This window comes from Puntigrus tetrazona, chromosome 23 (assembly GCF_018831695.1).
Source record: "Puntigrus tetrazona isolate hp1 chromosome 23, ASM1883169v1, whole genome shotgun sequence".
Taxonomy (NCBI): Eukaryota; Metazoa; Chordata; class Actinopteri; order Cypriniformes; family Cyprinidae; genus Puntigrus; species Puntigrus tetrazona.
The window spans coordinates 3529058-3556110 of record NC_056721.1 but is presented as its reverse complement, the minus strand read 5'-3'; the positions used below and the strand labels follow the sequence as shown (position 1 = coordinate 3556110).

General features: G+C 38.5%; 1 protein-coding gene across 1 annotated transcript; it reads left to right on the top strand.

Moving 5' to 3' along the window:
• Nucleotides 1-1597: 1597 nt before the first annotated feature.
• ngfa (nerve growth factor a (beta polypeptide)) lies at nucleotides 1598-26578 on the top strand. The gene is made up of 3 exons (XM_043224198.1): nucleotides 1598-1805; nucleotides 23591-23704; nucleotides 24488-26578. Exon 3 carries the CDS (start codon nucleotides 24499-24501, stop codon nucleotides 25168-25170), a length of 672 nt encoding a protein of 223 aa, XP_043080133.1. The 5' UTR covers nucleotides 1598-1805; nucleotides 23591-23704; nucleotides 24488-24498; the 3' UTR covers nucleotides 25171-26578.
• The last annotated feature ends 475 nt before the right edge of the window (nucleotides 26579-27053 follow it).

Genomic DNA, 27053 nt, shown 5'->3' with positions numbered 1-27053 from the left:
CCCAGCTGGTGCACTACACACAGTTATGTCTTCGGCAGAACTGAAATACAACAACACTTGACCTTTGCTGTCTCCTACCTCTCCAGCCGTGAACCAGTCAGAAGGGTTAAGAGGTCTGGGTGTCTCCCGGGTCACATTCCAACTCAACACTGGTCTTGTAAGGGCAGTCCCTGACAATGCAATTGACATGTCTTTGAAGAACTATTAGGCCAGAAGAGTTCCTTACACTGCCATAGTCAGACTATACATAAAGACATGTGGCTATACCAGCTTTCTTTAATCGCTTGTATATTTGTGTCTAATTGACTTAAACTCTGAGCGTTTCAAAGTCTCAGGGGACAGTATCTTTAGTGTCATGTTTTCAATAGCACCATACGTATTTCCGCCTACATCAAGTCTACACCAGACATTACCATTGTCATGTAGCACCACGCCACAACGGCTTAGAGGCTGTCTACACTAAATAAGTCAAATCAAAAATTATAAATGGATTTGTAAGCATGTTGAGTACATTATACATAAAAAGAGGCAACATTTTGTTTCTCACCACATCTAGTGTAGACCACTAGAAACAAGCTTGAACAGCAAACACAAGCAAATCACTTTAGAGAGGTTTTAACAGGGTTGAAGTGTTTGAAATTTGAAAAACGTACTGCAGTAAAATGAATCGCGAAATAAAGTTTCAAGCGTTCTTGCGGCATGCGAATATTTGAACATTGTTTTCACTAAAGTCAGAGAGCTGCAGGAAAGACACAGTGGTAAAAATGAGATGAGACCCCTCTGTTATGATATATGAGTGGACTGGCCCAGTTCAAAGCTGGGTGTGTTGGGTATCAAATTGCATTATATATGCTTTTAAGTTCAATACCCAACAGGGACATGAATAAAACAATGGAACCACTGGACGAACTTTAATTTGAAGAGATGTACATTTCTGTGTGGGAATTTCCCATCAAAATTATTAATGCCAGGTTTTTGGTCGCTGTGAGAAAACTCCTCATGTCATACTCACTTAGTGCAGTCGGCCAAGTGCCCTTCCTGTGAGCGTAATTCTTCTTTAAATTCAATTCAACTCAGGGCCTCTGAACTATAGCTGGAGCCCCAATTGAAGCGGTTCCATCTGCTGGCTTTCATTCTCCATCGTGGTTTTGTTTGTGGGAGTTGTACTAAAAAAAGAAACGTCATTTCTGTCATTCCTTTATTCTGTCTCTCGTTTTCTGCATCTGCAATACAGCCGTCTCACATTTTCTTATGCAAATACCCGAGGCGCTTGCGTTTCTAGAGCAAAACGGATCGTGACTGAATGACTCAAGAAAAGAGTTTGCAACAACTATTGAGGTAAGTAATTCCAACGATGACTAACAGGACTAGGGAAATGTCAAGATCTGAATGGCTAATACGGGCCAAGCAAATCACAGCAGTGAATCATTTTGTGAACGGGGCCTTAACAAAGCTCCACTTTCCTGTTACTCTCAGCTCTACGCAACGGATTCTGCAGCCTATAGACGTGACGAGAGAAAGGAGGGGCAGAGAGGGAGGGAAAGGGGAGGCACTAGGACCTGTTGGCTCCTGCAGTGGAGGTCAGGGGAGTAGCTGTGGGACTCCAACTTTCAGAACAATCAATTTCCCTTAAGAGAGAGTGGGAGCAGGGCTGTAGTGGATGGCACAGGACCTGGATACTCGCATTTTGTAACGCCGAACAGGACCGGGCATTGGGGATAAACCTGTGGAGAGTTTGAGAGCTGGAATACAACCAACTTGGGGATTTTGACATTTCACAAACGTGAGAGGAGAGCAGCTGTGAGGTAAGCAGCACCGGGTGCTGATGTTTTGAAGTATGAGTTTCGAGCTGGTGAATGGTCTTGCTGCCTGTCAACAAGCAAAAGGGAAGCTTTTAATCTGAAATGAGCCCGTATCCTATGACAGGAAGACTCAAGGTGCTGTTGACAAGCAAAGCAATGCATGCATTGAAAAGAAATAACTTGAGTGATATACTAGATGGTATCTGGAGGGGAGAGGACCAGCAGAAGCAGAGCTCACTTCATCAATTTCCAAAAAAAATAAAAAGTAAAGAGAAAAAGAAGAAAAACCCAAACTGTTTCTGAATGAATTCCAAACCAAACTGTGTGGTTTGGACAAGAATAACTTGTGGTATTATGAAAACCCAAGCGTTCTGGGGTGTGAGAAGACATGTAGTTGAAACAGAGATAATCTTGGAGGTCTGCTAGGTGCTGAGGACCACCAGCCTTTGCAGAAGTATGCTTAGAAGTTAGAGACCCCTAAAACATCAAACCTCCCCCTTTCTCTTTTTCTTTCCATCTATCCGTCAAACCACTCATGTTACACAACCAGAGGGTCTCGCTGCCGTTGCTTCATTCCTCTCCGAGACATGGAACGCGTTACAGATTTTTATCATTTTCATCTGGACAGGAGCTGTGGTTAACATATCAGCCGGCTTCAGGCTGAAGTTGAAGTCTGAATATGCAAACGGGAGGGAGAAAGTAAAGGGATTGTATGAATATTTGGCAGAATGATGTAACAGACTGGGGAAAGTTGGAATATACAAATAAGACGTGCTTTTTTTAACACATACAGTCCAGTACAGGTTGGGCAATTGAGTCAACATCTGTAAAAGATAAAGTCGCCTACATTATGTACTTCACAGAACTGTATATGTACACTTGCCTGTCCAAATGCAGGTTGACGGCCCTCTTGAAGTCGCTTTGGATAGAACCCAACGTTTACTTGACACTGAGTGAGTGAAGCCTTTCAAATTCCCAGATGCTCTCTTGTCCTGAGGCAGATGGACAGTGCTATTTTCCTTCCATACAATGATGTCGGCTATTATTATTCATGAGCAGGGTCAGGTTTCCCATTGAGCCTGAATTAAAGGTTTCTCTCTGTAGATCTGTGCTCACGTAGCGTAGCGTGCCGCTGTGGTAATGAGAGGTAATGAGGGCTTCTAATGAGGCAGGTGGGCCACTGCCAGCAACTCCCCTGGGTGTTTAAGTTACCCAGGCTGAAGGCTCGAGCCTATAGCTTAGTCCCGGCATTGGCCGTGAATATATAAAATGACCATACAGCTCGACGAGAGCACACTGACCATCTGGTGGATCTAGTTTTACTCACCCTACATTCCACGTTCACACACAAAATACTTCTGCAGAAACCCGACACAAACACGCACTCCGGGGTCCTGTTCGACTCTCTCTGGCACCCGGCTGAAACGATCTGGAATATATAGTATCTTCTGATGGATTTCGGAGTTTGGACAGCCCTGGGGCTCTTGTATGCACTGCCAAGACAGTTTTATGAGTATTTGAGCTCGCTTCGGAGCGCTTCTGTTTAGGATAAGCCGTGTTTGTTTGTGCAGAGAAGGCCGACCTTCGACAGAGAGCAAAATTTAATGCCCCCTATGGCCACACAAGAGCTTGAAAATGGTTCCCATGGTGATTCACGCAACATTTGAGTAGGGAAGTGAAAGTGATAAATTAATAGAATGACTGTAAAATGAGGTGCGATGCTGGAATATATCAACGTCAGTAGAGGAGCACTAACAGATAACAAAAACATGTCCTTTTGGTTTCGGTGAAGGCACCATATGCAAATTAGAAGTCTAGGCAATATTATTGATAGGTTTAATCTTTGATAGTGCAGATTAACCACATTTAGGTCGTGCAATATTGTCCAAATGTAACAAAAAAAATCTTTGTACGAAGAAGAGGATTGTTTACATGCCCAGACAGATGCTTGAATGTATTCATGAATCTTGAAGCCACTCGTAAGAAACCTATAAACACACTCCAAAAACCTGTTTCTCATTTAAAACCCTGATGCGATTTCTGTCAAAATGTTTATAGAACATTATTCGTCTGTTCCAAATACATCATAAAATTCTTTGTCAAGCTTTGGATTTCATCCCAAGAGGCTGATAGTACTTGCCCTTTTTTCTTTTTTTGTTGTGTTTTGTTTTGTTTTGCAGGAATCACACAATTTAAACACACAGCGGCCTTTTTATGTATCATAAGTGATCTCATATTTTGTTTTCCAGCCCAAAAAAAAAGAAGTTAAATACTCTTTGCTATCTGCATCACAAACGATGACAACATTTTAGTTTAGGGACTAATTCTCACTATAAATTAGTAGCTTACTAGCATGAATATTACTAGCATACTGATTGTTTATTACACACATATTAGTGCCTTATTCTAACCTTTCTTTTTTATTAGCATTTTTAGGGTTTTAAAGATTTGAGCATAGTAAAATGCTTTCTATATTAAAAATAATGCTTTAGTTTAGTGACCAATTCAAAATCACTATTACTTAATTGCTTTATAGTACACGCGCACTAGCATATTAGCTGTTTATTAGTAGGTTTCTTATAAAGAACATAAAAAAACTTATAAAGCAAATAGTATTACCTTATTCTGCATGACTATATTTAACCTTAAATGACTGTAAATGACCATTGATTTAAAGAACCAAGAACAGTAGAAAGATGGTTCATATGCCCTGTTTCATAAACGTACGTATTTTTATTAGACATAGTAGTCCATATTCTGAAATATTGCTTTTATCATTTTACAAGTACAGATTCTGAAATATTTCTTTAGTCCATGTTTAAATCCCAGATTTCGCGGCCTCAGGCTTTCAGACCTCCACGCACTGTTTATACTTCAGGTCCTTTTTATAGTTTGCAAACATTTTCAAGGTTAAATCTATCCCTCTTGCACATCTGAATCTTCCCTTAGGTTCAGCTCACGAGCGAGCGTGTTTCATCCGATCCCTGACAGCGTTTGGACTTATGTACACAAGTGACTATAATGACTCATTTCGCGTCGACAATCGCCACTAAAATAACAACTGGGAGAAGTTTGCTTAACAGATGTGATGTGCCCTAATTTCAGCTTGACCGCGGAGCATGATGTCTTCACCTGTACCCCACCCACTGTACTTCTGTTTTCATTTCATAGACAGATGACATGTTTCGCAGTGCTTGTCTCTACATGAGGTTGTCTCCAAAACATACACAGAACAGACACACACACACAATCAGTGGGCTTTGAACTTGCCGTAACCACTTTCCCCTTGTGGGCCCTGACTTTACGCTACTACTTTGTCTTTTGCTACTGCAGGTGGGTAAGTAGACAAGTAATTTCATGTTTAAGATTAACAGATGATTCAGACATCTGTGAGAATATTTACTTTTACCGTGTGGCTTAATGTATGGCTCGCTTTCGGTGTGTACATTGCATGGTTGCATAACATGTCCATGGACTTGTTTTTTTTTTAATCAACATGGAGATTCTAGGTTCAAAGAGTTTGATCATGTACTTGTAGTCTTGTAACTGTTCACTATTACATTTCACCAGTTCGTTATAAACAAACAAGGTTTTTTTACCAAAAGTAAATCATTTTAAAAGTACTAATCATCCAATTAAAATGAGGACAGAAAACATTCAAAGCTTTCCTGTGTTGTTTAACACAAATACAAATCAGTCCAGCATGCAAAAAATAACCGTACCTGTCAAACTAGCGGAACATGATAACTACTTCCTACTTTCTGTGAAACTGGATCTTGTGGACGATTCAATGCATTCAAATCGATGCAAATGCAAACGTGCGTGTAAGAATGAAATGTATTTTATTTGTTTCATAAAAGGAAAAATTGCAGACAGAATTAATTAATCCATATTGAATTAATATAAAATATTTTCAAGTTTGAATGAAAATGATTTTGACAAATTTCTAAAAATGTACAATTGACCCACAATTTCTGCCACAATTGAATGTTTTTTTCCCTAAAAGATCTTTTTAAATAGTTAACATTAACTTGTAGTCAAGACCTTAAAATGAAATATAAAGCCTTAGTGTTGATGTTTTAAGTTCACTGAAGAAAAACAAGATATGTGAAACTTTAAATAACATTATTAGAACATTATTATTAACCGAGTTCGAGGGATTTAGCATAAAACATCTCCTCTAATTATATGGAGGTGCATCAATTCCAATAAAGATGTAATTATCTAAAACTGTACAAAGTAGTAAAGTGATAAGCAACTGTGTGTTTAGGACACAAAAACATGCCACATTCTGTATTAATTTAGACTTGAAGACAAAGGAAGTTGTCTTTAAATTTCCACTTCAGATTATTCTCCAACAAAACATCGTTTGAGACGTAGATGTGATAATACTTACTCTGTAAAAGACTTTTACAAATAAGACTGTGATGTCTATCTACTGTTTCACACGATTTTCTAAAAATTCGAAAAAAAAACCTCAAAAAACGGGTAGACGTCCTTCATGGTGTCTGTCACCGTGCTTATATAAGACCGTATGTGTGACGATGTGTAACTTCCCACAAAACGGATTTCACATTGGATTTACAGCCTTGAGATCTATGGGATCTACTGCAACCTCTCACATTTCCGCTGTGTGTGGCCTCGGGAAGAATTATCACGCACCTTTCCAGAGCATGTCTGGCCAGTCGTTCTGTGATCTTCTGGCCTGAGTCATTCTGTTGGCGCTCACAGCTGCTCGACATGAACGCTCGTACGGCTTTAGAGCCCATTTCCTGCAGCCATAAACACTCGATGGCAACGACCTGTAGACGGTGATGACGAGCCATCTCCCCGCTTTCATCCCTCACATAATTGGAAGAGATGTTTGATGTTAAATCCCTCGAACTGAGGACGCAATGATGAGCTCTGGTTAAAGTGCCCCTATATATGGCGTTCATATTTTAATTTGGGGAGTCCCCAACAACAACGAGGCCAAAAACATTATCATTGTCTTATTTTTAGGTCTGTCAGTTTATATGTCTCATATCTCTCATGTCGTTTTGTGTCATATTTATGCCTTACTAGTGATACTGACGAGCAGCGAGGGCAGCTAAGCTGATATTGTGTTAAATATTTCAAACCCCATATTATGTGTTTTTATCAGTTTTGCAGAGAACATGGTTACTTTGAAAGTCACAGCAGAACTGTTGTGTGTCTCTGAGCAACACACGGTGTTACGTTTCTGAATGATTCTCTTTTTGAACGAATCGTGTGAACAGATGATTCAAATACCCAGACGTTTATTTAAAAGGTTACTGCCAAAATGAAAATGTTGTCATTAATCACTTAAATTCATGTCGTTCCAAAGACGTAAGAGCTTTGTTCGTCTTTGAATCACGATTTCAGATATTTTTGATGAAAACCGGGAGGTTTGGGACTGTCCCATTGAGTCAGAAAAGTATTAAAGATCTGAATAGTCCATCTGTCATCAGTGGTTCAATCTAAATTTTATGCGACCAGTATACTTATTGTATGCAAAGAAATTAAAAATAAATCTTGTTATTCAATAATTTGTCTACTGTCTGTGCCACCCACTGAGATATTTCACTCCCCAAAAAATGATTTCTGTCATCATTTAATCAAACCTCAATGGCTTAACCTACTTTCTTTTGTGGAACATAACTGCATTGAACATAGCTGTTTTGGTTATCAGAGACTTGTGATCTTTGAGATATTTCTCAAATTGTTTTCTATGTTCTATAGTTTACGTCAGGCCGTTATAGCCTAAATGTTTATGTGTAATGCATTTTGGTGAATCAAATATTTCTAAAAGCTGCAATTTGTAATGTCTACTTGATACAAAAAAATGGCAGTTTAAATAATCTTTTGTGGGTATTTTCACAGTCCGGTTAATTTTGTGATCAATTAGATGACTTAATCAAAACATTATGTAATTAATTCGATTGAAATTTTTCATCGTCTGACAGCCCTACTTATGATATGCATTTATTTTGCCCTCACTTGCTGAAAGATTTTAAAAACGACTCGAGCTGATTCTTTCCTTTGAAGGACAATAACTTTATACACTCTGCACTTTCAGATTTAAGTCTTAGAGGGATGTTTTCATTCACTTAGAGCTGTGTTACACACCGTCATTTTCAAAAGTCCATAATGGGGACCTGAATGAAGGGTGTTAGTCACGCTAACCAAAAGCTCACCAACTAGTTTTCACTAGCTGGAAAATCTCCTCATTCCAAAAAGCCTCATTTTGTGTTCTCCTCTGAGATCATTCTTACAGCAGAGTTATGTATGCATTATGCTCAGATATTGTTTAGTCTGGACAGGTTGTTCACAGAACAGGTTTCTGACTCATATACGCAGTAACGCAGATATATAACTTTAACTTTGATTTTCAGAAGCACCAGCAGTCCATGATTACAGCTTGAACATCGAATCTCTCTATTTAGGAGGAATCTATGAAGGAATTTTCCTTTCATATGAGCAAAGCAAGCTTGAATCATCATTTCATATTTTTAGGAGTCTGCACAAAAGCACAATGCATTTAATCGAGTCAAAAACATGTGGAACGGTTCCAAACATCTAATCTCATTTCTATATTTCTTAACCAAAAACGCTGGGAAGTTAATTAAATACATGAAGCATTCAAACAAACTTGTACTTGTGAATCAAACTGACCAAAGCTACATACGAGTAGTGGATAAGACAGTTTTGGGTTTTTAATTATGGGCTCTATTTACTCAGGTGCAAATTTCAACATGCAATACAATGAAAAAAACACTACTTAGCATTTTGCATTTTTGCTGGAAACACTTTTACACTTAAAAAAAAATATCTGAGATAGTTACTCTTAAACACTACCTTTAGTTGCATGTACTTCAAAATGCAATATATATATATATATATATATATATATATATATATATATATATATATATATATATATATATATATAGAGATGTTTTTGTTGTTATAGAGTGAGAGAGAGCTTTTTTTTGTGTTAGTTAAATTGTTTTATGTCTTTTTTTATTTAAAGAAAATAACCCACCTGCAGTTTGATTGAGATTAATACTCAATGAAAATTGAACAGTTTAAAACAGAATTATCTGTTAAAAATCTATCTATCTATCTATCTGTCTATCTATCTATCTATCTATCTATCTATCTATCTATCTGTCTATCTATCTATCTGTCTATCTATCTATCTATCTATCTATCTATCTATCTATCTATCTGTCTATCTATCTATCTATCTATCTATCTATCTGTCTATCTATCTATCTATCTATCTATCTATACACACACACACGTATACATGTACATATTTTTAAGTAACCTTTTGAGTTATATTTGATTATCTTTGATCAATCCAACATCTAATCACACTTGTATGTGTGTGCATGAAGATAAGAATTAGCCAGGAAGGAATTAGCTCATCTGTTGTACATCACTTTATCTCATATTTGTAGGAGTACGTATGAACAGCTGGGTTCAGCCCTTGTGAATAAGAATAAGGCTTCTTAAAAGTGTAATATTATTGAAATTTGGCCTATACTTGAAAAGAGTTCACTTTTGTAACTGTTCCTCAACACACTAAGACACAGCCCACTTAGGTTTTAAAATGGGCGCTTTGCAATAATATCAAAATAAAACTTTTACTATAAGTACATTATAAATCACTGTTTCAATAATGTGTTTTAATATCGATGCGTTTGCTAACGTACTAAAGCACATGTTACATTTCAAGATAATATATTTTAAAAGTACTAAATTGCTAATTTACAAATATATTTAATATTATAACATGCACATTTTAAAAGAAATGAAAACATATTTTAGTTTACCAAGAATGCTTGTCATACTATTTGAAATAATTACGAAATTGCATGACGATGTACTTTAGTTAACTAATTGCTAATTAAACTAATTAACTAATTAAACTACAACAAATGTTATTTTAATTTCAAATAACATGCAATGAAGTATGGGGCAATGAAGTATGAAGTTTTGCATAAAACAAAGTTTTCTTTTAATGTATTTTTTTGCGCAATACCTTTTTTAATGCTAAATTGTACTTCTGTTTTGACAGAGTAAGCATGCAGGGCCATAATGTTCTTCAAAAGCATCACGTCTGTCTATCCACCGACATAAAAAGTATTATCACTAGGAGTAGCAAAGAGTTAAGTGTAGTAGTTTGACGCCATTCACTTTCAAGTAACTTTTTAAAACTGTTCTTTGAGCACGAATCTTTCTGTCAGCCGTCTGGTAGAAGGCTATGCATGAAGCCACATATATTTCTTGGCTGTCAGCTATGGTAAATTACGTTAAGATGAGTGAAGACAGCCGAAGGTCAAGTTTAAAGCAACTGTTTTGAACAAGAATGGCCACAATGAAAGATGTTAAACCCATTGAGACTAAGTCAAGAGGAACGAGTGCAGCTCTCCTCCCAACAGCGTAACGACAAGAATTTGTGCTTGGCAAGCCCCTCTCTAATTCCACAGTGAACAATCAAATTCTCACCAACTGAGGGGAAATATAGCATAGCATTGACTAAAACATAGCCATGTGTCATGCAGAAATTGTTGAATGTCAAGGCTGTAAAACTCCAATGTTATGGAAAAGACGTTAGACAGAAGTTGAAGGTTTTCCCACCAACAAAGAGCGAGGACTTACAAAAAACCAGTGGAACGATTCTGAACGTCAAACAATGAAAGTAATTTGATTTATTTCTCTCGAGGCCTGACTGGCAATGACAGTTTGGGAGAGTTCATTAGGAGAACTTTAAACACCGTCACACTTCTGAAATTCGCAGGCCATGGAGACGTTATGAGCCACATGGGACAGGAGAGACAAACAAATGTGTTCCCAAAGAACATGAGCCAGAAATCTCTAGCAATAGTAGGCTGAAGGATCAGGACGTTTTCTGTAACAGACTTGGCAGCTCGCTGGAATGAACTCATAGTTGCACATGGTTTTGCATGTGCGTCTTATCCACTAACCACCTGAAATCCAGTTCAACCAGGCACTAAAATCCTGGCACACAGTGCTGCATCATTATCAATGGCCATTGCTAGTCTGCTGCATCCTAAACAGGGCAAATACATGACGTTCTTAACAGGTATAATTCATTTTATTGAATTCCTCCGGTGTATGAGTGTTGAAGCCCTGGAGTAGGTCCATTAATACCAGTAAGGTACCAGTAAAACTACTGCTTATTCAGAAGTGGCATTAAAGCACCATGAAATCTTGCTTGAAACTAAATATCATGGCTCATTTCAGACCGAAGCCGAAGCTTCAATGTCTTGTACCGTGTGGAAAGATTGTTAGCAATCAGCCACCATTTGAATAATCTTTAAAATCGTGCTGTATTAGCTCATCTTCTTTGCATAATTGCACTGAATGATATTCATTGAGTTGTCAATGAAAAAATGATTCCTACTTCCTCATGCCACCATACAATCTCAACCTCGCTCAGACTTCAATTAGCAACATAACAGCCTCTTAACGAGACATGCCAAAATCACCTGAAACAAATTGATAAAACATTCGCCTTGGGCTTAAAATGTCTGTCATTACGAGTTTAATTCAGCCGCTACTGTTCACCCTTTGCTAATTACAGCTTCCTCTCAAAGCTTTGGTGAATATAGTCAGGTTCGCTAATTTAGAGGACTTGCTGCTCAAGTACAATTTTCTTTCCTTAAAAGGAAACCTTTTTTTTAAATACGCACTAGCTAGCAATGTTAAATGTTTAGCTTAGGCACAAATTACTACGTTTCCTCTTGAAATGCGATCTGTGGTAGACACGTTGTGGGAAAAAGGAGTCTCTTTGCAAACCAAAACGCTTATTTAGAAAATCATGTCAATTTTGTCAATGAAAATCAATTTAATTTGTGTGACAGGAATTAGTTTGTCTACGAATGTTAAATGGTTAAAAAAGGATTTTTTTTAATCCACTGTCTAACAATATTAAAAAACCAGTCACTACATTTCCAATTCTTGCTGGATATGTGCGCTGCTTTTAACGTGGTTCCCATCGAAACTACTAGCAAAGGGCATCTCAGGAACCGCATTCCAGTGCTTTGAGTCTTATCTCTCAGATAGGTCTTTTGGAGAGGTTAAAAAGTCATAACATTTAGCTACTTGTGTGCCTCAGGGCTCAGTTCTTAGACCACTTCTCTTCTTCATCTACATGGCATCACTAGGTTTTGTCATTCAGAAACATGGCTTTTCATATCACTGCTATGCTGATATACACTCTACCTTTGATGCTGTCCTGAAAGAAACCCTGGCAATGTGTTCAAATTGCTTCTATTTTCCTTATTTTTAAGCCTCTTTGGATAAACTAAGAACAGAGGTTTTACCTTTACACTAAAATGTTAAAATAAACCCTGTTCACGTGGATATTTTGAAAAGTTGCTGTATCGTTCATGCTAGGCTAGTAGTTTGCAATACTGCTTTAATGTAAAGAATAAAACAGCTAATATGCTTGCACTTCAAAACCTATTTTCAAATGTTTCTGGCCCACAAAACACCATCCATTTTTATACCATAGACTGCAAAGTGTAGTTTAACTGCACAAGTTTGCTGTTAGCAAATGCTCAGTCTTGAGGAAATGCAGAATCGCTGGACTATGTTAGCAATAGCGTAATTTGTGACTATAGCTGGCTAACATTACTTTTGGCAAAAGAACTCCAGGTTGGGATTCTCAAACAAACAGTCTACAGTGTTTATACTTTTTAGGTAGTCAGCTTACCAATGGCTTATTTAAATGCGACTCTCTATATATTAAGCTTGGGATATTAAAACATACTTTGGCACTGAACAAAATTATACACGTCACCTTTGAGCAATGCTTCAGCCTTCAGCAAGCAGCTCCACTGAGTAAATTTGTCTTTTTCAAGGATTCATTTGTGCATTAGCTACTTTAGTGTTATTTTATTAATTACTCACGTATGTACACTTAAAAGTCGGAAACTCCTTAAATTTCTCAAAAAGCAATGGACCGACTTGGCTGCAGTACAATGTGAAAACAAATGAACTAATGTTCCCATAATTTAGTGTTGGCACCAAACACAAGGCTCAAAGCCATATCAAATCAACTGTTCAGAGTGGGAGTTGTGCATGATGTTTTAGATTTAATCAAGAAATGGTTATATAATTCTAAAAGCAGCCCTGATTTCTGACCAAGACTTAGGGGAACGCAAATGTTGTACAATGCTCACTGACAGCCCTTGTCCACTCGTCTCCATCTGTTTAAATTGTTTGGAGGAAAGGCTCTAAATGATCTTAGCTGTCAGCCTATCCAGGAAGTCTTTAGGTTTGTTTGGGAAACATTTGGCTGTCCTGTGAGCTATTGGAGAGCTCACCTCAAGTGATTTCTCATGCCTGTGAGCTCTGACAAAGACAACAGCCTGTACAACCATCATGTAACTGAGCCAAAGAATGTGCCACATACAAAAACAGCCAGCGTCACCATCAAAACAAGCAGAAATCGACAAATTCACTTTGATTCTATGTTTTATTTGATCATATCTTTTCCGATCAAAATAATAATAATAGGTTGGTAATTTTTGTTAGCTAAGGAATCTGGACACAGTTGCAGGTAATAGTTTTCAGCCAAATTTTTGAGCAGAATGATTTTTCTCTCACATCCTAAACTAATTTTCTCTGCTTCCTGTTCACTATTGTACTGTCTACAAAACAGCAGCTGTGTTTACAATACAATTTCACAGCTGTCGCAATTGCGGCTTTGTCTTCTGCGAAATTTACGGTGTACAGGCATCCATATGTGTATATGTACTGTATGTATCTGTGGCCACATGTGTTTGTGCAACTCATCTTTAACATAATAATGCTGGTATTCCATCTGGAGGCTGTACTGTTATTCTCTTCAACAGAATCAAATACAGTCAGTCCTCAAGTTCGGTGCAGCTTTCGGACACATCTCTCCTGAGTTCTGTGTGCGGATGTCTCCTTTTCATGCCTATTCCCCAAAGATAACCGTGAAAGATTTATTTTATGCAATGTGTGATGGATGCCTGAGATCATGGTGCAGACACAGGTCAGGGCATTGTGTTCAGGTCAGTATGTTTCCACGGATGCATTTTTTTCCCTTATGAAATACATTAATTTAATGCAGTGCAATAATAGTCCACACATTAAATTAATTGCTATGTTATGTTTATATGTTGTTATTTATATCAAGACATTTTGAAGAATCACCAGAAGAACTGTTTTTTTCATATAACAACAGATCACATTTGGACTGTAATGTAATTTATCAATTAAACATTTATCAGAAAACATCATCTAACTCCTGGGGTGCCACAGGGCTCAGTTCTTGGACATCTTCTCTTCTCTTTCTACATGGCTTCACTAGCTTCTGCCATTCAGAAACATTGCTTTTCTTGTCCCTGCTATGCTGATGACACTCAACTCTACATTTCATTCCAACCTGATGAACATATCATCTTGTCTAACTGGTAACACTTTATTTTAAGTTGTGATTGATGACCAGCTGACTTTCTCAGACCACATTGCAAAAACCGCTCAGTCCTGCACATTTGCTTCGTTCAACATCAAGAAGATCAAGGCCGTGTCTTTCAGAGCATTCTTCACAACTCGTTCAAGCTCTTGTTCTAATTGTAATGCTCTCTTGGCAGCTCTTCCAGCCAGTTCTATCAAACCTTAACAATGAACCCTCAAATGTGACAGCAAGATAAATTTTTAACGAGCTGCAAAAAAAAGTCGTCGCATCTTTATTTATCCATTTGCACTGGCTACCAATAGCGTCTTGCATTAAATTCAAACTCTGCACCCCTAAAAAACGAACAACTTGATACGTGTATTGCATTAGGTTAACTGATACATATCATTTTGATGATTTTGATTATTTCTATTGTCCTCATTTGTAAGTCGCTCACTACATTGAGATCCCAGTTTGTCATATCCAACGTGACGTCTCTGTTTCCTTCTTCATTGTGAGATAATTACTGTATTCAATTATAAAAAATATTATTTATCTTGCTGCATTGTCCCTTTATTCTTACTTAGAAAAAAAGAAAGCCACAATTACAGTTCATGATTAGAGGAAAATTAAAACAGACTTGCAAAAGTGCATGAGATTTTTACACAGTTTATGTTGTGCTGCCACTCTGTTTGCTCAGTTTATTATGGTCAGCAAGTACATCTCAAGATACAGCGAGCATGATTTGATGCATGGCATATATTGTGTTTGGAAAGAGAATCTCACGAAGTAGGATGAAGCACAAACTGTATAATGTCCCATGAATTCTTTTTTTCCCCCAATTTCCTGTTTTCTCACTTTTGACCGTTCTATTAAAATAAAAAGACAATTAGGAAAAAAACTGCTTATTCACAGTCATTCACAAACATGCTTTATTTTAAATTAATGGGAGTAAAATTAATTTTAGTATTTACTCATTCTCATGAATTTGCCTCAACAGGCATATGAACAACTTTGGAAGCTTTGAAGTTTTGATGTCTTTTTTTTATTTCTCTTCCGAAAAGAAAGAAAGTAACAACATGAATGTGTGTAATGACAGAACTTTGAAAACTATGTTGAGTCCAAAACTGTTATGAAGTTGCTTACAATGATTACAAAAGGATTAGATATTAAAAAGAAATCAGATAATTTTGCATTCACAGATTACAGGAGTATTCCAGGTTAAGATATATTCTTTTTTCTGTGTGTGTGTGTGTGTGTGTGTGTGTGTGTGTGTGTGTGTGTGTGTGTGTGTGTGTGTGTGTGTGTGTGTGTGTGTGTGTGTGTGTGTGTGTGTTTGTGTGTTTGTGTGTTTGTGTGTGTGTGTGTGTGTGTGTGTGTGTGTGTGTGTGTGTGTGTGTGTTTGTGTGTGTGTGTGTGTGTGTGTGTGTGTGTGTGTGTGTGTTTGTGTGTGTGTGTTTTGCGCGTGTTTAAAACTTCACATGCAGTGCAAAATACATGTTGCTGTTGCTACACAGTCTTTTACACACACACACACACACACACACACACACACACATACTGACATTTTACACAGAAATAAAAAAAAATGACTGTGATTTTAACATAAATAAAATAAAAATTACATTTTTTTTAATAAATTTTGTTCTGAATTTGATGTTTTTTTTACAATCACTATGTTTCTTCTTAGTTTTTCTTATCAGTTATATTTATTAAGGTTGTATGTTTTTTTACTGTAAATTTTACAGATTTTTTTTTTTTTTTTTACAGTGCACACACACAGTGTTCAGGAGCTCTGCAATGTAATATATATTTGAATAACTCTGTGATGTCTGTCGGACAAATGCTCTGCCATGTCTCATTTCTTTCTCTCTCATTCTCCCCATTTCTCTTTGTCTCCCCCTCTCTTCTTTTGTCATTTGTTGATAAAAAAAGTCCATCTGTCTTTAGCACTGCTTCATTACCCGTGATGTGTTGTCAGCACCTCAGAAGAGCTATGCGCTTTCACAAAATGCAATGTTGACACTCACAACAAAATCTTTTAACAGGTTGCTAAACCTACTGACATGTATTCAGTGAGAAAGAAAAAATAAATGTGTCCGTTCTAACCTTGATGCTGTGTTACGTAATTTATGTCAAAGAACATAAGTGCAAATAGTGTAGACTGTGTTTCTGTAATTTACAAATTCATTCATTACTTTCATACTTTTTAGTTTTTATATTATTATGCATACAGCACAAAATACTACAGAAGTACTACTGTTTCATTCTGAGTTATCAACTCAAAATTGTAAGAAGTCTTAATTGTAAGATCTGTAAGAATTTATTTTACTGAAGTAGGGAAAGTCATCCAGATATTGTGTTATAACACGTAATTTTTTTAAATGTATACAACTAAACGCATACTGTAATAAATTAAAAAGACTTTTAAGGCTATTTATGTTTTTCTTCTACTGTTTATCTTTTTTCTACTAAAAACCGCTTGTTATGATCTGGTTCCTGAGCTTCCGCCCGTAACCATTAGAGCAGTTATGAGCGTTTTTCCCATGTTTGCTTCGTCTGGTTTTTAATCTTGGACTGTTTCACCGGTTAATTCTGATTGTTCGCCGCCTGCCCTGACCTCTGCCTGGATATCGACCCTGTCTCTGCCTAACACTTTGCCTGATCCTTTACCAAAGGGCTCTGGCCAGGTATGGACCCAGCCAAGCAGCTGCTCGATTTGTGGCAGGAAGGTTTATCCATTGAGGATTACATTCTTCCTGGGTACCCTTTCGTGGTGTTAAAGGACATTTTTTTGTTTTGGACTGAATGGTTATCTGAAGGGAGGTTTAATTGTAGTTTAAATGGCTTTATTGACTGAGGGTTCATCGTTTACAGTCAGTTGCCGTGGAGGAGAACCACAACACCACGTTCATGGCTGATGCATCCGAGTATATTGACAAGATTGCGGCGACAGCAGAGGCTGATCACAAAATGGCGCACACCACAATGCCTTGTTATGTCACAGCTGCCAATCATGAGCTAAGTCAGACCACAGCTGATCTTTACCAGTCCAGTCAAGTCATTGTTGATCTCCCTGAATCAAGTCACAGCATCACTAATCTTCAGGAGTCAAGTCCGGTCATCGCTGATCTTCACAAGTTAGGTCAAATCACCGCTGATCATCCAGAGTCACATGACTTGTCAGCTGATCATCCAGAGTCTTGTCGTATCCTGTCTATCACACCCAGATATTCAAGGTCAAATCTTTAATGCTCCAGTCTGGTGTATAACATGAGGGATGCACCACTGGTGTCTACACGCACTGCCGCCATCCCCAAACGCACTCACTTTTACTCTCCTGTTCCTGAACTAATTCCCCTGTCTGAAGTACTTCCCATGATGGGGATTTTTTTATGTTGCATTTGGGCTGCATACACCACCGCAGAACATCTTGAGATGTGATGTCCCCAGAGGTGGTGGCTGAGGCTGCAGAACCTCTTGGGGTAGAGATGCTCAGTGCTGTGTCTACAGAATTGATAATGCTCAGTCCAGACCCTTGCAAGGTGAGGGCGCCTAACAACATACTCTTTCTATTTCCCAAGGAGACTGCTGTAGGTCCTACAGAGGTGGCGGCTTCTGCTGCAGAACCTCTAGAGGCAGTAGTAACCAATTATGAACTCTTTGTTTACCCTTTCAGGCCATTGAGGCCGTCTATGAACTAGTTGTGCTTCCAAGCCTCTGTCCCGGTGACTGCTCTGTCTGAGTTGTCTGTCTGTCCCTATTAGGATGTCCAGCACCATCTGCTCCACACTGGAGGGTTCTGGCTCTGTCTGATCAGCCCTGGTGGGCTCCAGCTCTGCCTGCTCCACCCCTGAAGGATCATTGCTCTCCCCCAGTCTCAGTCTCTTCCAGGGTCTCCTGTCCAGTCGTCTGCTAAGCTGTGGCAAGCTCCTGCTATGTCCGCACCGCCCTGGTGGTCTCATGCTCCACCCTGGATATGCCTCAGTTATGGGGTATTCAGCTTGAATCTTTCCCTCCATGTGTTTTGGTTGCGCTCCACCACCCTGCTGGATTGTGATAACGCTCCTGGAAGCCGTTCCTTGGGGAAGGCCCATGTCATGATTTGGTTCCTGAGCTTCCACCCGTAACCACTAGAGGTCACCTCATCTCCTCAGTCGCACTACAGTCGGACTCCATTTCCACCCCGTACCTGAGACTAATCACCTGTAAGGTGTTCCCAATCAGCTCCCCTATTTAAGCACTGATCACAGACGTACTCATTGCGAAATCTTGATTTGCCCAGGCTAACACTGCTGAGCATTTTCCCTGTGCCTGGTTTTTGATCCTTTGCTACAGATACTTTGTTAGTCGATATTTTTGTGCAATTTAATAGCATCGCTATTTCTCACTAGCAATGTTGTGGTTGTGTACACCTTCCTCTCACCAGCAAAGTACATGTTTTTGTGGAATTAAAAAAAAATTATAATAATTTGTAAATGAGGCCGATCATTGGAGTACATCTAACAAGAAATTACTACTTCAAAATGCTCATTTTAATTCAATCTTGCTGATTGACGTTCTAAGTAAAAATCTTTTGTATCTGTATTAACATGCTATTTTTGCCAAATCAGAGTGCCATATTGAGCTTACATGGCAGAAAAAAACTGGCCATGAACACATTCAGTTTGTTATTTTTATTTGTTGCTAAGACAAACCGGCACGTTAACTTTAATTAGCGCAAAGTTTCCCCCTTATAAAAATAGAACGAATTGAACAATGTCTGCTTCAGCATTGCTGGTCATTAATGGAGATGAATCGCTCGAAGTAGATTTAAGAGCATTGCTTTATGAGGCTCATTTGCGGCTTCCCCCAAGTCATCAAGCATAAAAAGCTCATATGAAAACATGCCGTTATTGTAGTTAAATGGGAGGGACGTTTTTCAGGAATTCCTGTTAAAGTGAATATTTAGGCACTTCAGCTTGTCAGCATTTCTTTTAAGTGTTTTAATTGGCATCAATTGGGCCTTCGCTCATTATGCAGTGTGATGCAAATTTTCAGAGAAGTAGTAGTACAAGTACTGCATAATTATACAAAAGCATGTTTTTCGACAGAGCACCACATGTTCTTGGATTCTGAGTGACTTGAAAATGTTTTTTTCGCAGCGAAAACAAAGCAAATATCTGCTTTTCGCATGCGCAGATCAGCTTCCCTCTCAGCTTTCCCTCCTTTTCTCCCTCTACGGGAAGGTAGGCCATGATGTCTTGTGTTATTTTTACCCTTCAAATAAACAGAACGGATAACAACCGCAAACCTCAAACCACTGTAATCTCTCAGAAACCCCTCCTGTCATCACCAATTTCTGCCAGAGACCGTTTCAGGTACCAGCCTGTATCGTGTGATGAATGTGAGACGCTAGGAAAGTCTGTGAGTGAAGAAAAAGCGCACCGAGAGCGGCACAGGATGGAGGTCTTCAGTAAACCCTTTTGACCCTCGGTGGCTGCGCTGAGCGGTGTGTTTACAGAGGTTTCGCCAAAGGGAGTTCGGAGCTAATTTATGTAGCATTCGAAAAACAAAGTGTACTCGGCGGCGCGGGACTGCAGGCTAGTGGCTGTGTATCAGTTTGATGAGTGTGTGTTTATACACGGAGCACATGTGCTGTGAGGAGCGCCGCGGCCCTCCGCAGAGATCTTTGTGCTGGAGACGCCGCTTTCCAATAAGGATCCAAACGTTTTATAATCGGGGGACTTAAAGTGTGTTGGGGTCAGGCGGTCAGTATTTCTTCAAACCGCGACATACAGGTTATAAGAGAACTTGGTTGATGTTTTAGCACTTTTAAAGCAATGTTCTCTTAAACATGGATCAGTTTAAAAGCGGAAACGTGAAGCTTGTTTAATAATGAAATTTGTTGTGTATCAGTTGAGCCACTGTTCTTTTTATTTTAATGTGGTGTTAATAAACGTGTGTGTGTGTGTACTTGTATTTGTAACAAAGTCGCAATTTAGTACTTAATAAGTGTACTTTTTTTGTAAGTCAGAAGTTAAGTCAAGTCTGTTAAGAAAAAGTCCTGAAAGTGACCTCTCTTTAAGTGCACATTAGTGGCCCTTTTTAATTTTTTTAATTAACAGTATATTATTATTAATAGTATACTAAATATATAAATGCGCATGATATATACATGTAAGATGCTGTTGGATGAGCTCATCCCTAACCAGGTGTGATTTAAAACATTGTAATGAAATCTCAAACGCAAAAAGCACGACATGTTTTCAACAAGATTTCCTATATTAACATTATTGTTCATTTTATTAAAACACTACAAACTTCACTGTCATAATATTTAGACACAGCAGTCCCTTAACTGCTGGCGTTCATACAGACTTCAGACTCGTGAAATCTCAGCGTTAGCTTAGTTTAGTTTAGGTTAGGTTAGTTTAGGTTAGGTTAGTTTAGGTTAGGTTAGTTTAGGTTAGGTTAGGCGGCGTCTGGGCAGCATCATGTGTGTGAGAGCGGCCCCAGACTCGAACAGCGGGTGTGGCTCCGTCTCACAAACACACACACACACAGAGAGAGAGAGAGAGAGTCTTGTCTTTGAGCTCTGGTTCCGTCCTGTTTGTTTTCTTGAGAGTTTAGTCTGTGCCTCGCTGCCTTTCGCGGAGCCGCAGTGACAACGAAGGCCTGTGTTTGTTCCCAGATGTGTGAATGAAACGTTAGCGCACGTTTGCTCTCTAGTGGCGAAAGGAAATAAAGCAGGTTTCCTATCTGCGGTTTATCTTTTAGATGTTATATATTTACCGTGTGTGCTTAAGATCGATCATAATACACAGAGAAGTGTTTACCTTAATGTTCCAGATGACCTCGCAATATGTTAAAATATGAGCCAAATCATCATTCAGCTTAACAGCTACATATTTATGCAAGAACTTACTTGTTCTGACCTTACTAAACAATAGAAAAGTGTAAATGATCATACTTTTATAATATTGATTAAAAACTTGCTGACGAATGGGTGAAACCTAGGCATTTTAAGACATCTATAACGATTCCTGTTTTAAGATCTTTTTTGTTTATTTGTTTTTTCAATCTGGGAGAAATTAATAGTATACAAAACGTGCATCGTTCATCAAAGAGTCGTGAAAAAAGTTTCAAATTTATGTTTGTTTCCACAAAAATATGAAGCTGCTGTTTTCAACGTTAATAATAATAATAATAATAATCAGCATTGTCAGCATGTAATTATTTCTGAAGGATCACGTGACACTGAAGACTGTAATGATGTTGAAATAAAATTAATAAATTATATTTCAAAATATATTATTAAAACATTTTATTTTAAACTATCACAATATTTCAAAATATTACTGTTTTTTTCAAAATATATTCAAATAGAAAACATTTTGTTTTAAACTATCACAATATTTCAAAATATTACTGTTTTTTTTCAAAATATATTCAAATAGAAAACATTTTATTTTAAACTATCACAATATTTCACAATATTACTGTTTTTTTTTTTTTTTTTTCAAAATACATTCAAATAGAAAACATTTTATTTTAAACTATCACAATATTTCACAATATTACTGTTTTTGGTTTTTTTTTTCAAAATACATTCAAATAGAAAACATTTTATTTTAAACTATCACAATATTTCAAAATATTACTGTTTTTTTCAAAATACATTCAAATAGAAAACATTTTATTTTAACCTATCACAATATTTCACAACATTACCGTTTTCACAGTGAACGTAAGAAAAGCCTCCTGTTGTTGTTATCTCACACACAGTCATACAGTCACACACAAAGCTCGATCAGCTGAAAGCCACGGCATGCAGATTGCAGGCCATCTGCTCACTATCCTCTGAATATCCAAGTTGAGGCCTGCGTCTTCAAGCGGCCGTTTAAAACGGCGAAAGCTGCCCGCGCGCCAAACCTTTACGAACGCCACTTGTGACCGAAGACGCCGCGCAATGCATTTCCATCGCTATCCCTATCGATTCAGAATAAACAGCATAAATCTGCACGCAAGCGGACCACGAGACTATGGCAGCGCGCGCCTGGCATCGAGCCCGTTCAGAGTGTCGGTGTTTGGAAACGGGCTTGTCTCTCTGTTTCACGGGCTTTTACAGTAAACGTGACCGTCTCGAGAGAACTACCTTACTAATCAACTCGTCTGCTTGCTTTGTTTTGTCCAAATAAATTTCGTACGGATGTTTCTCATTCATGGTGTAAATGTGGAAGAGGCTGGTGTTTGCAGGGACTAGAACTAAATTGCTTTGGATTGCTTTTGGATGTTTTCTTTTGCTTTTAAGCCAAGCAGGTAATAATAATCATAATCCAATTTAGTTCACATATCAAATTTATTGTTGGCGATGCAGTAATAAGATCTGCTTACTGCGCTATCTTTTAAATCAATTCCTTGTTTGTTTCCAACTCTATTAAAGTTTGGAAACGTGGCGGTTTTAATATCAGTAGAGAAAGCTCGGGCTGATTGATGGTTTGTAATGAAACACTTCTGGTTTCTGGTTTAGACGGGGCAGAGGTCTCATTATGAAGTGTCAAATATCACACGTTTAATGGCATGACACTTTGGGCTGGTTAAATGTTGCGGGCGGATTTAGTGACTAATAATAAATACAGCAGAACCCTGACCTTTCTGTGGTTTGGAAGTACTTTTCACATCTATTTTACCCTTTTAATAAAAAATAAAAAAATCACAATATTAAAAACTGTTTTAATTATTGTTAAACTGTCTTCAGTATTGTAATTTCACTTTACTGCACAATAAAGCATGTGAAGGTTAACGCTGCGGTTCGTAACTTTTGCCGGTCTAGAAATGAAAACCGCGTGCGTCTTGCGGAAGAACATTATAGCCGGAACTACTTCTCTCTGTTTGCGTCTATGGCGGAGCACGCAGGTACCGGGCTACTCCGCAGCGGGACCAGTCTAAATAGTCCGGATATAACGCTTATTATAACCGCTTTTATTAGTACCGTAGTGACTCAAAAACACGGTTTAGAAAATAGATTTTGGGTCTACTTGTTATTATATCATTTTTAAACACAAAACGAGATACGGACTACATCTTTGAGCGCCACAAGACTGCATATACAAATGAGCTCCGATTACAACAGTATGATTTAAAAATGGTTCATGAGCTTGATTAAAAATATAAAAACAGTACATTTCAAGGTTACTGCAAAACATCAATATATGAAAATGTCATTATAGCCTAGTCTTGACTTATTTAATTATAGCGTGTGGTAGTTGTTCACCAGGAATACCTAAAGATCCTTGCTGTGTGTGTGTGTGTGTGTGTGTGTGTGTGTGTGTGTGTTTTACAGAAAGCAGCAGACACACAGGCCAGTCCTGATGGCAGGCGCTTGGGGGTCAGCCTGCACTGGACTCCGGCTCTAGCAGCCCACTGGGCCCTCACTTTAACTCTAAACATTTCACAGGTCAGTAATCGCACAGGTCTGTACTATAACACCATATACTTTCACACACTGCCTGGGGTGCATTTTTTAAACAAAGAAATTAGGAATCAGGATCGTGTAATGTCTCGAATCGATTCTAGTTCTGTTAAGTGATTAAACGAGATTCATCAAATCCAAAATAAAAGTGTTTGTTTACGTCATACATGTATGAGTGCAGTGTTTATGTATTATGTATAAGTACACAAACATGCATGTAAATATTTCAGAAAAACCATGTTGTTTTTATATTGAATATACTTATTTAAAATATATTTTAGTGACATAAACAGTGTAAATACATGTAAGTACTTTATATATACTGTATATATGTGTGTGTATACATATACAAACACACATAATGAATATACACAGAACACACACATACAGCATATTATGCAAACAATTTTTTTTTTATTTTGGATGTCATTAATTGCGATTAATCCATTTGACAGCACTGATTAGTTATTCAAATTGTTGGTTTATCAATAGTCTTTAAAAAACTCTCAAACATAATCTATTTTTTCCCTTTCGATTTTTGGTTGAAATGTGCCCTGGACGTGTTTTCGACAGCTTTCGTGAAATTCGTACAGATGTCAGATTCTTCATGCATAGCTCAGTAATATCTTCCATATGAACAGTTCTTTACTCCTGCTGCCGTTTTAAACGGCCAGGCCACCTTACTGACAGAAAGCAAACAGCCTCTAAAACCTTGACAAACGCGCGTTTCCCTGTCCCTGACCGTCTTCGATGTGCCTTCGCTTGCAGGACGAGTGCCCATGAGGTCGTTGACGCTGGTCCTGCTCGTCCTGATCAGCGTCCAGGCTGCACTCATCATGGGAGGCCACACCCAGGCGCAGGGGCCAGCCAATCAGCATGCAGCAGCGCATCACTCACCCAAGCAGGACTCGCACTACGACGACCCGATCCCCGACGTGGACCCCAAACTCTTCAACAAGCGGCGTTACCGCTCACCTCGCGTGCTGTTCAGCGACGTGGTCCCTGCGGAAAACGACACGGGGAGCCCCAGGCGCCCGCGGGTCCGGCGGAAGGCCAACGACTTCTTACACCGCGGCGAGTACTCTGTATGCGACAGCGAAGAGCACTGGGTCGGCAACTTGACCCGAGCCACAGACTTAGCGGGCAACGACGTCACGGTGCTGCCGCACGTTCGCATCAACAACGTGGTGAAGAAGCAGATGTTCTACGAGACCACGTGCCGCGTGTCGAAGCCCGTCGGGGCCCCCAAGCCGGGGCAGGGAGCCAGTGGCGTCAAAGCGGGAACCTCTAGCTGTCGTGGGATCGACAACAAGCATTGGAACTCTTACTGCACCAACGTGCACACCTACGTGCGGGCGCTAACGTCCTACAAAAACCAGATCGCCTGGAGGTTCATCCGAATCAACGCCGCTTGCGTGTGCGTCCTCAGCCGCAACTCATGGAGGCACTGACTGATATATTGTTTCGGCCAATCCACTGCAGCCTCCTGTCGTAAGCCCCTCCCACCCGTCAGTAATAACAGCAGCCGCACTGCCAACGTCGGTGATCTGAGACTCCGCCCCTTTTCTGATCTCTCTATGACATCGCAACCCAGTCCCCTCCTACCCTACCTCACTCTGTAAATTATTGGTCGTTTAAGTTATGAGGACTGCATGACATATTTATATAGTTTATACGGTCAGAATATAAATATAAATATGAATCTATATATATATATATATATATGTGTGTGTATATATATATGTGTATATACAGTATACATAAAGCAAGCTTTGTTGTGTTGTTGATGCTCTTATTTATTAAACACCTCACTTCAGTATGTCAATGCAAGACTGCTTCTGTCGTAATCTTATTCAATCCCACTCACAGTTTAGCGTGAAGAGTTAATCTCGTGGGAAAACCTAACTATTTTACAAGGATGTCGATTTTGTATTTATTTGTACGAAAAAAAGCAAGCATGAAGGTCCACCTCTATACATGACCATCAGTGGGGCATAAGCAGATCGTACGAAGATTTAGAAATGAGATTGTCGTTCATAAGAATTGCAGGTTAGACAGTAATTCGCCAACGCGTAAAATAGTTACGAATTTCCATAAGGCCTGCACACAGAGCTGCACTTAACCTTTCGTGGATAACATAGTCCGTGTGACTATTTTCAGTGGATCAATCATAAAGTCATGTCGCTAATACTTTTTGTGGGCAAATAACATAAAAACAATGCCTCCATTCGACAATTTCTAATTTCCGGTTTCGGTCATCGATGCACGTTCACGAGTGTCAGAATGCTGTGGCACGTACTTTTTGTGAAAACTAGCCGAATAAAACAGTTCTTTTTCTTGTCTTTTCACACAAAAAGTATTCTGGTGGCTTCATGAAATCAAGGTTGAACCGCTGATGGCACACGGACCATTTTAACAAAGCTCTCGGAGTTCATTAAACATATCATAATTTGTGTTCTGAAGATGAAGGAAGATCTTACAGGTTTCAGGTCTACAGGAGTCATTACTGACTGCCTTTTTGGGTGAACCACCTTTTAAGAAACATATTTTCTGAGATTGTTACAGTAGTGCGCTGTTCATTTTCAGCTTTTAAAAATTTTCCAAAAACTTTTAGAAAATCTTTGTTTTAAGATCAAAGTTTAAAACGAACCCCCAGTGCCATGCAAGTAAGAGTCGATGCTTTTATTTAATGCAAATGACATCCATTGCTAGCAGCATTCTCTACCGTTTAAGCTGCAGGAACGCTATCAGAAATTGTACTTGGGTTCAAATCACGTAGACTTTCGCTTTGTTTCCAAACAGGAATTTATACTTCAAAGGACCCTTTGGAATGAAGGATTTCGAAGGGTACAACTGATATACATTTCGCTCAAATAATTGTTTGAACAGGTTTAACTGTGCTGTGTATATAATGCTCAGCGAGATTTAATAAATGTTCCAAGGAACAGTGTTTTTTTTTTCTGCCCCATACATCTTCGTCCCATCAAAGACGGGGAAACCCTTCAAAGGAATTAGGGCTTCAGAATGGAAAGCACTGCAAGGTTTTTTCAGGCAGGTCCAGCAAATGTTCAAATGGCTCTTTTAACTGAAATCCAATCTGTCACACTGAGTTTTATGATTTCATCCACATAATTATTACATATTATCCTCCAATGAAAAAAAGAAGTAGTATTACATTAAAATGTTACGTTAAAAGAACAACAACTGTAAACTTGCAGATAATATAAGTCCAACAAGATGCGATTTCATCACTGTTTCTTAACACACTTTTTGAAAAACAAAATTGCACTTTGCTTTTTTAATAATATGTATTAAAAATCATTTGTTGTGCTTT